General features: G+C 35.1%; 2 protein-coding genes across 2 annotated transcripts; both read right to left on the bottom strand.

Moving 5' to 3' along the window:
- Window positions 1–352: 352 nt before the first annotated feature.
- Window positions 353–9179, bottom strand: LOC149736993 (uncharacterized). Its single transcript, XM_089876500.1, has 21 exons — window positions 8970–9179; window positions 8588–8753; window positions 8154–8293; window positions 7823–7934; window positions 7508–7706; window positions 6849–7016; window positions 6464–6565; window positions 5953–6065; window positions 5561–5657; window positions 5292–5392; window positions 4887–5022; window positions 4615–4741; window positions 4302–4364; window positions 4104–4236; window positions 3495–3844; window positions 2928–3205; window positions 2684–2805; window positions 2231–2397; window positions 1906–1992; window positions 1428–1595; window positions 353–1127 (listed from the first exon to the last, which is right to left on the bottom strand). The coding sequence occupies exons 1-21, from the start codon at window positions 9000–9002 to the stop codon at window positions 876–878; spliced, it is 3114 nt and encodes a 1037-aa protein (XP_089732626.1). The 5' UTR covers window positions 9003–9179; the 3' UTR covers window positions 353–875.
- Window positions 9180–9356: 177 nt separating this feature from the next.
- On the bottom strand, window positions 9357–10605 carry LOC149736994 (uncharacterized). The gene is made up of 2 exons (XM_089876534.1): window positions 9797–10605; window positions 9357–9725 (listed from the first exon to the last, which is right to left on the bottom strand). The coding sequence occupies exons 1-2, from the start codon at window positions 10019–10021 to the stop codon at window positions 9591–9593; spliced, it is 360 nt and encodes a 119-aa protein (XP_089732660.1). The 5' UTR covers window positions 10022–10605; the 3' UTR covers window positions 9357–9590.
- Window positions 10606–10660: the final 55 nt, after the last annotated feature.

Consider the following 10660-nt stretch of genomic DNA (forward strand, 5'->3'; position numbering starts at 1 on the left):
AAATTTTATTATTTAAACTAAAAAAAATCGTTTAACAGCATCCAGAATTTAGATTATAACCCAGTATTGTCCTTTGCCAACGAGACACGCGCTGTAACCACCATGTTAACGACGCAAGCATTACGTATAGTAGGTTGGGGTAAGATGGTATATGCTTTCTTTGTAGTAAACTTTGTAGAAAATTAAAGAATTATAAAACTCTATCCTCACGACTCTAAAAGAGCGTTGTTAATAGTTTAAAACAGAATTCGGAAATATGGAAAAAATGTTCTAATAGATTCCCATCCTACCGCGTGGTACTATATGATTGTAACCAGCTTTCCACAGCGATGGGGCGAAATTTGCAACGATATTTTCTCTATGCGTATTCTCTATATAATGAATAACGGACGCTTAACGAAACAGAAAAAATGTTGACAAACGAATAAAGTACAGCACCATTTGCGAAAAAGTTAAAAGAAAGGAAAATAACCACAGAACAAAACAGCCACAATCGTCTATGTGGAACTGAGTACAGTATATAATTAATAGAATATCGAATGTAACCCCCCACAGTACAGCCAGTTAACAGTGATATGAATGTATACTATGGGACATGGTATTGCAATAGTACGTTCCATCATATATTAACTAAAAATCCAGTTGATCACAGAGTCATAGTGCTTAAATATGTACAAACCAAACTACACATTCAAGCACCTACATGCTATGTGAAAAAGGCAGAATACTTGCCTGTTAACATTGCGCATCACACTGTTGCTTGCGACAACACAACTGGAACATTGCTTTAAAAATTCGCCCTTTTAAAAAAAACAAACTTTTTTCCCCAAAATCATCTTTCTTTTAAAATTTAAAATGCCATTTTTATAGGCTAGTTAATTAACTTTATTGGGAGATATACCCGCCACCATTGCCTTTTCCCGTTCATGTCTCTCACGCAACGATCGTAATAACTCCCAGTCGACAGCAGACACCTCATCTTCATATGCCCTGCCTTCGTTATGTGTTAATGTTGGTCGGGTTGATTTTCCACCTACAGGTAACGATCTAGGAGTGTTACTGTCGTTAAAATCCTTCTGCTCGGCAGGGAGTTTAGGACGAGGTACTTGACGGGCATAGTTGATCGCCTGTTGGTTGGAAAATGAACGTTTAAAAAAATGATCTTCTAAATTGTAGGTTTTTTTTGGTGTACCTAAAGTTTTTTGGGGGGAATCTAAACTTTTATTATATTTTAATGGAGTTATTAAAGACAAATAAAAGTTATTACTTTTATAGAACCTTCACGCAACTGATGGGACCACCAAATGGGTTCACATGATAACTGGTGAGCGGGCACAAGGTGTATGAAACAGAACACCCGTGTGCAACAAGAAGATAAAAAAGATCATTGATTGATGCAAACACAGACTCCTAACCACACCACTTACCCGTTCACGTTTCTCTCTCATCTCGTTTCGTTTCTTCTCACTCTCATTAGTCATCGTGAACCTTTGTTCCTGTGGTGATTCCATATCTTGTTTGGAAGGTGTGACATTTGTCTTGTGTTGTTGACGAATAAACTCAGCGTATTTCTTACCACGTTGAACTTTGTCCATCTGTAAAAGCTCGTTGCATAAAACTGGTATATTCTATTTTATGTGAGTAAAGCCCCACAGCCTGGCACGCAAAAGGTCCTGGGATTTAGGCCAGGATTAACCCGTTACCCCACAAAAAAACTACCAGTATATGTTTTCTAAACTAATTAGTTTTTCTAAAGTATTTTGAAGCAATTACGTTTTAATTTCTGACATCACTCTAGATGGTTTTAGTTTTTAAACCAAAACGTTTAGGACGAAATTTGTTATATAGGCCGACATGTTTGTATTGAAGGTGACCACAAAACCTGTGTTTCTTGCACCCAATTACCTTGATTTTTGCCGATAATAGATCAGGACCAAGTCCACCAAGATTTATATCACGTTTAAGGCTCTTGTAATCATTTAAGGTGTATTTCTGTAGGAATACGGGATAACATTACTATTATTTATCTCGTTAAATACAGTAGGGAAGATCAAATTAATTAAATTGACAAAAATAAATATTTACTTTAATTTTTGCAGATAAAAAAAATTATCTCTAATCAATTAAAACAATGAAAAAAATAGAAACCAAATTAGATTAAGCAGCCAAAGTAGTGTTGGTATAAGAAATACAATACAAAATAGCTCCACAATATCTTTTAAACACACACCTTATAGGAAGTTGCTTTCTTTTGTTTTTCATGTTGTTTGAGGTAACTACCACTTGCGGCATCACTAGGATCAAGTCTTGGTGATTGTTCAATGGCAACACTGCTGTGGTTTGATGTGTTTGCTATTGGTGGCAACACTGGAACATTGTGGTATTCATTTTGCGGATCTGTAGAAAAAAATATGTTATGGTATTGGCGCAATGGCGAAGTGGTTAGCGTGCCTGCCTTTAAACCAGAGGGTATTGGTTCAAGGCTTGTTGCTGCTACCGTTTAGGGCGATGTGTCCTTGGGCAAGACACCTAAGGGCAATTGCTCCAACCTAGTGGTCACTAATGGGTTGTCCAAAGAAACATACGTCCACAATGGTAGCAAGACAAGCCTTGAACCCATTACTTTTGGGTTATAGGCAGGCACGTTAACCAGTTAACAAAGATGGGAAAAACTAATACACACCTGTTGTATAGTTGTCTATGTATCTAGAACCATTTGAAGGCGATAGAGAAACAGATCTTCTAACCATACCATGTCTATGTGAAGGGGGGGTGGGAGGTAGGGGGACCGGGTATTTGGAAAACCTGTTGGAAACACTTTGTATAAATTGCGTTTATTGTAACCTTCAAAATATGTTGGAAACACTGAAAACAAAAATGCTCTGTAAATACTGTTATTTAGTTTATGTGTTTCTTATTTAGAAAACCTGTGTTGAGAAATTGGGATCCCAGATCTTGGAGTAGAAGGTGAATAAATGCTTGGGTCAAAATTGACCCTTTTCTTCATTCTTCCATTGCTCCTTGCTTCCGAGGAGTTTGAACCATCCTCTTGATACAGAGAGGAGTCTGGAGGACTTTTCATGAACTGGAAGTCCCCGTTTACCTTGGTTGGACTCATAGGGATTCCATGGCTTGGTGGAAGAACTTTGTTGTCATGGTAACGGGGCGAGATGGGTTGAAGGCGGTTGAACCTTTGGTGGTACGCCTGGTGTAGATGGAGAAATATATCAGTTTCATTAAGCAAAACCGAAGTGCATTGAAGCCATTTTTTGTGTAACAGTCTGTATTTTGCCGAATGGCAGACAAAACTGCTCAAGATTTTATTCAGTTTTAATATCTTACCAAGCACCTTAATTTATTGCATATTTGTACATTTTAAAGCCATTTGTGCAGCTTTGGTTAAGTTACAAAAGCTTTGATTGAACCCTAAATAACTATTAGATTATATAGGTTTGTGTCACTACATTAATGTTTAAATATATTATGATAAATACCTGTAACAGTGGAGACTGTCCAGAAGAATTAAAATCTTCCTGCTGAACCCTGTAGTAAGAATTGCTATCATTAAACTCAGGTTGATTATAGTTGTATTGGCTTGTCATTCCATCTGTGCTATACCCCATATGTCCTTGCCATGATCCACTGCCATGGACTTGATATTTGTCTCTTACTGGAGATATATGTTGGTATCTTGCTGCGTCGTTAGGTTGGGGGTTGTATGAGAATGCAGGGTGGCCACTAAAGTCACTTGCCCCATCATAGGAACTGTGCTTTGAGGGGTTTCTGCGATTTATTCTGTTTGGATCAAGCTGAGAGTCTTCGTCATGGGAAATCCTTTGATATCCTGATGAAAATAGAGAATATGTATGAGAATAAATGAATGGATGCAACTTGTTTTAGGGCAATGATAGTCGTTTGGTGTTCTGTAACAGACCACTGGGTTGGAGAAATTTTCGTTAAATATCTTGCCCAAACACGCATATGCCACATTGGCAGCAGCAACAAGCCATGAAATTATAACCTCTAGGTTAGGGACTGTTGCCTTAACCATTTTGTGATGGCGCCACTTTAATCCTATTTGTTCAACATGCATTAATACTCACCCTTATGTACTGCCACATCACTTGGGGAAAAGTTTGGTCGTTGCATAAAGTTGCCAACCTCTTGTAAGGAGGGAGATTTATATGGTTTAGTTGGGATGGGCCTGCCTTCTTTTGCTGCCTTTAGTCTTTCAGCCTGTTTTAAAAAATCAAATGATGTTTTTACCCGCTTAGAGCATTATCTGTTATTGAATTTCTAACCTTAAATGTCCAGCTATCTTCTAATGTTAAGTTGCTTTCATGAGGACTTATTTCTGGAGTTCTCTGTAAAAATAACAATTGTAAAGCAGGTTTTATGCACACATTTTTATAGTAATCTGTTGTAATTGTAATCATATATACCATTACTTTTTCATTTAGTTTATTCTTAACGTGGTATTGCAACTGTAGTTTTGCTAATATTTCTTATTTATCTGCTAAGTTAATTATATGATCTTATTTTAATTCAAGAGATAAATAAAACTTATGTTTAGTTTATTAAAAAATTGTTGGTTAAAGTAGCCTACGCTGTTACCTGTTGTGTAACTCGGTCTGTGTCTTTGCTTCCAACATCATCTTGTTCGGTGGTGTCTTCATACTTTTGCTTATTTCGTTTCGAATACATTTCAAGGTAAGAAGCTGAATTGCTTTTCCTTCCCAACCTGTGGAAACATTTAATTGAATATACACACAAAGTAACATACATGGTAACTCGTAAACTGGCATGAAGTGTATAAACACCCATGTTACAACTACTGTCCTTTTCGGGCCAAGCAAATTACATTCAAAGTTCCATCACATACCAACCTTAGTTTATTTAATTCAACATAGTCTCGATTTTTCTTTGGATGGGCTGGTGGGTTGGGTACCAATGGTTGATCTTTAGTAACTAGCTTTGTGACTTTTTCTTGCAAGTTAGAAGTTCGATTTCGTTTTTGATTAACTGTAAAATGTTATGACTTTAATTGAGCATAAACATTTGCAAAGTTATTTAACTTGGCTGAAGCTTGTTAGGCATATGAGGCCACATTAGATACTACAAGCACACTTTTTAATTGACACTCCTTCCCACACTTTTTATTCATAACATGTTTTGACAACTGTTATTTTTGCTCATAACACCCTTCTCTACGTTCTTCAAATACCATGACCTTCGCTATTATTTTCAAAGAGATAAATAAAAAGTATGTATGTATTACTACAGTTTATTACCTTGAATATTTTCTTTGCTTGTTTTCTGTCTTGCAGAAGCTGAACTAACTTGACTTGCAGCTTGGTGATTGTAATGATTTGAATCTAATTCGTGAGTATTTCTTTGGAAAATAAATTTAGTTTTGTTACCATTTTTGTATGTAAATTGTTTTACTAAGTATTACTGCATGGTTTTAAATTTAAAACCTAAATTTCAAATGACAAAAACACACTACAAAACAGACAATGAAATTGTATGACAACAGGAAATAAAATAAGCAAGCATTTACTGATGATGTTGAAATTGGTTGTCTTCTTGTGGATTGTTAACTTGGTATTGTGATAAATAATCTGTATTTTCACTTGGTTGGTAAGTTGTTGCTGATTCTGTAAAAGATTATGTTTTACTTGGCAAATTTAATCACTGTGCATATTTATGCACAAAGTTACTAATCTAGGTGGTGGCTTATAAGCAGGAGCAAGGTTTGTAAAATATAACACATGTGTGAACGTGTTAAAACGATTGTTAGGGCGCAAGAGTTATAAGTTGCATTTATAAAAAGAAAAGTTTTTATGCGTCAATGTCTGTTTTTAAATAATTGTATTGAAATTTATGTATTAAAATGTGGCTGCTATATAGAATAAACTTATGTTTGTTTAACCTTAAAACACAATAGTTTACCTAACTCTCGTTGCCTGGCTTCGAGTTGTAACATGCGACGAAACTCTTCTTCATATTCAGTGTTAACTTCAACCAGTCGATCAGGATTTGAACTTAAACGAACAAAGGAATCTCTAAAATAAACAATATGATAAGATGGTTTTAATATTATGCTGCACTTTAGGTAGGTATGATATGCAAACGCAAACATATTACAATAATGTCCAAAATTTTATAATAACTGCCAATTGCTTATTTAATATATATATACATATATGAAATAAACTTTATTGTCAAATATCCTGAAATACCAAAACCTATAACTGGATACATTGGCTCATGCTAAGCTAAAACTGAATAGGATAAAACAACTTGTTGAGATTTTAACTCAAAGACTGCTGGTTTAGACAATAGAATATGATCTCTTCAATTATTCTCGTTATTTTAGGCCACCACATAAAGGCTTGGTGTGCACATTTATTTTAATGAACTAAGTTTTTGGTTTTTAGTAACAATAAAGTATTTCACACACCTGGTAGGGGAAAGCATGTTATTGTGGATTGTAATCGCACCTCCCTGTTGTTGGGGTGTCTCATTTCTTGTGTGTTCACTTGCTTCAATTGGACTTGGAGGCCTGGGATAAACAGTATATTACACTAGTGTTTCCCAACCACATCAGTGTTTCCCAACCAAGTATTATACAAATGTTTTCCAACAACACGTTCTATTAGTGTTTCCCAACCAATGGGCAGTGTTACCACATTTAGCTTTCATGTTTTACTTTTGACACAATAAAAACACAGAATCATATAATAAACATACGACAAACACAAAAATATGTATTTTACAATTTACATGGCATACTTTCAAAAACACAATAAACATATTGAAGCATATATTTCCACAAGTACACTCACTTTATTGCATTTCCGAAATCAATAGGGGAATATTTCTGCACACCTATCTCCCTATGATCAGATACAGGGTGTTGGTTACCAGCAATGGTTGCTTCACCAGTATTTCTCCACGCTGGGTTGTATCTTAGCTCAGCATATGGATCAAACTGAACTTCTTTCATATTTTCTCTAGGTATGTATTGTAAAAAAAGTTAGCAATCAAATCTATTACATTGTGTCTTTGTGTGTGTAGAGGTATTCAATCGGTGCTAAACCTGGGCAGAGTACCACAGAACTTCTGCACTTCATTAATCATTAAACATTACAATCAATAGGTTGGATTGGATTTGTTTAGTAGGAATGTGTGTCTAACTATCACTGCCTTCCCTGTATGTAAAAGTCTGGCACGAATGAATTAGTATGGAGTATACAGTATACAAATGTTGCTTTTGAGAATCAATGAAAAAAAAAAATTTGATCTTATTTAAACCCTAGTTGTATTTTAAGTTAATCAAAGGCTACCCTGTTTTAGTATTTGCACCATGAATCAACATACACCATTAATATTCGGTTACTTCTGCTTCCAGACACAACATGAAGCTTCGAAAATACACTAGGGTTTTTCATACCAAATGAGCCGTTAAAAGATTATGAATACACGATACACCATATAGAATTACCTTTCAGTGTCATTTTCTCTTTGTTGTTGGGCAATCTTCTCATTTAATTCCACATCATGTTGGTTAACATCAAGTGAATCATCAACCACCACTGTGTGTATGTCATCATCATCATCATCCAGTTCAGGTGAGAGGGAGTCTCTCACGTTTTGGAATTTGTTTTGGCTTCCATCAGAATTTACTTGATCTTGTACTTTATCTGTTAAATCATTTAATTGTTTAAAAATTAAAGTATAAACGCAGTCATCTAATGTAAAATAGTAGATATTTTTAGGTACTGATAATATGCATATTTAGTTTAACTGTTAAGCTTACAAGGTTTGGTTTGAACATCCAAAGTATCTTCTTTTTCAGGTTTAGTAGCAGCTGGTTGTTTATGAAGAGGAATTGGTGGATATGACTTGGTTGGTTTGGCCACTTGTTTGTTCTGAAAAGATGAATAAACCTCATTGGATAAATAAAAATGAGATAAGTAAATATTGTTTTACATTTATCCCAAGACTTTATTTCTATTTGGTTAGTTAAAGTTTATATTATGTTCCATTGTTAAGCAATAATATTCCATTGTAACTACACTGTTACGATGTAGTTGTATATACAAATGCCTTTGCTTGGTATCTTTGAAAAGTTGCCATTTTAAGTTTACCTGTAGTCTGTTTAGATCATCTGGGTCATAAAAGTTTTCACTCAGTCTATCGAGACTAAGATGAAGTTGGGCTTGTAGACTGTCGGACATTCCGTAGTCAACAATTCCTTTGTTTATAGGTGTAGGGTGAGATCCAGTTTCTAAGTAAAAATTTTTAAACTTTTTTTTTAAACAAATTTTTCGGAACATTATTTTTAAACATTTTTAATAAAACTATTAAATCTTTTAAAGAAAATATTAAGTCTATGTAGGTGGTGTATAGTATGGGTAATATATATTAACTCTGTGTTTCTAATCAAGCTTATAAATAAATTAAATGGTGTTTTTGTTTGGTTATTTTAGTAAAAGGTGATATGTTTTAGTTTAATAATATAGTAGGACAGATTACTATAATTATAGTATTGTATCATAGACATAGGAATATATTCACAAACCATGTTTCGATGATACACGTGAGTTCCCTTGTTCACGTGATGGTGCATCATAAGTTTTATTATTATGAATGAATTCTGAATGCTTTATGCGACGTCCGCTGTTTGTCACAAATTCATTCTCATTTTCAACAGATTGTGGTTGAGGAAAACCCACACGGAATGTATCCTGAAACAATTTTTTAACTTAAAACAATGTTTTAGAGACAAGTGTTGAAACCATAGTTCAGACTTTTAGAGTTATCACTCAAAAAAGCTTTTGGGTTAGAAATCTGTGGGTGAATATATCCAACAAAAATAAAAGATAGCAGAAAAATTCATTTATACAATAGCATAGTTATATTTGTAATAGATCACACTGAATTTCGAAATGAAAACGCCTTACCTGATTGGCTTCTAAACTGTCTTGAATCGACATCCAACTTAATGACGAATGCGACTAAAATAACATCAATTTCAAGTAAAACTAACAATTAAAGATTACAGCAGCAATAAACTGTTTATTTGACTCTACTTTGGCCCAAAAAAACTTGGTTTCCGAAGAACAAAATTTGTTTCAACTAATGGCGTTGGTACCCTAACAACTTTCAAAACAACGTTGTTCGCGGCGCCACCTAGCGTATTAATTATTTTGTTCATATTTATAGGGGGATTAATAAACGTTTGATGTGATTAGTGCTATTATATGTACAGTCGTACTGTGGTAATAGACATTAAACACCTAATCTAGATTTATTATTTTACCAACTTTGTTGTTGGTGTTGCCTTAAATAAATATTTCCATATTTTTTTGTGTATTTTTAATAGTACGGAGGTTAGGGCAGGTACGACAGATAAACTAGTGATTTCAACGACTTGAACACAGTGGAACTATAGCACAACAGTGGCAATAACACACACTAATTGGGAAAATGTAAAAGCAAGTAACAGTAACGAAATTGTTTGTTCTAACTGGACATGTCATGTCGTTCAGTTTTGGTTTAGTTTAACCACTTTGATTGTGTTTTTAACTGGATGGCGAGGCGGCCTTCACCATATCCGCGATCTTCCTGTCTCGTTCGTTTATTAAGTTTTGTACTTCATTCAGCATAAACTTGAGCGGATCTTCTGGTCTCGTGTACACCATGTGTTCAGTGATTTCCTGTAAAATAAAAGACATACATGTATGCTTGGCTTAAAAACAATGATGCAGCGCAAATCACAACAACTTACCCGAAAAAGGTGGAGAACGTGATGTTTCTCCATATAGACAACAGCTCGGTCGTAGGGATCTTCGTAATGCGGGGCAGTTTCGGAATCTACACCCCCTTCATTGGAGCCAGGTGTAGTAGGGGTTCTGCGGGGAGTTTCACCTTCTTTTTCTTTCGTTTCAGCCGTCTCAGTCAACAAGACACGCTTCTCGGCAGCAGCCGCAGCATTTGGTTGCTCAACCTCCATGTATAATTTTAAGGCGGTTTGTTTTTACGAATTTAATACGATAAACTTGTCTCAAATAAGATATCAAAAATGAAGGTAAAACAGTTTTATAAACTAAGAATATTATATTGCTGACAAAGCCGTTCCTATCAAAACCACGATTCATGGAAGTGCACACAACAATAGAGGTTCGTATACCTTACAAAGCTAAGCTTGGGGTTATCGAGCTGTAATACGAGGCTCGCTTTCATGAAATGTTTGTTTAGTTAACAATATTCAACACTCGGTCTATGTCTCTCAACACACGTTGTATTTTATATTAACCTGCCACTTATAACCATAAAATAAAATAACGCTGCCTCGGTCATAACATTTCAATTCAATATGCTTTAACTCAGTTAGCTAAAATTGACTACATATTAGCCCCGTACCTAGACAAATACACGAGCTTGAACTACATACGATAAAAGTTGAGTACATTATTCACACGCATCTTAAAATGACACAGAGTATTACATAGCCTTTTGTAACAAAGGCTTCGTCAAACTCTGCGGTTAAAGGTATCTGAGAGCTTTTCTGTGTAATTTAATTACGAAGGTAGCCACAGCCACGCTAAAGCACACTCAACGTATCAAAGAGTGAGTTCGGTTGCTGAGGCAA

Source organism: Ciona robusta, chromosome 4 (genome assembly GCF_009617815.1).
Source record: "Ciona robusta chromosome 4, ASM961781v2".
Taxonomy (NCBI): domain Eukaryota; kingdom Metazoa; phylum Chordata; class Ascidiacea; order Phlebobranchia; family Cionidae; genus Ciona; species Ciona robusta.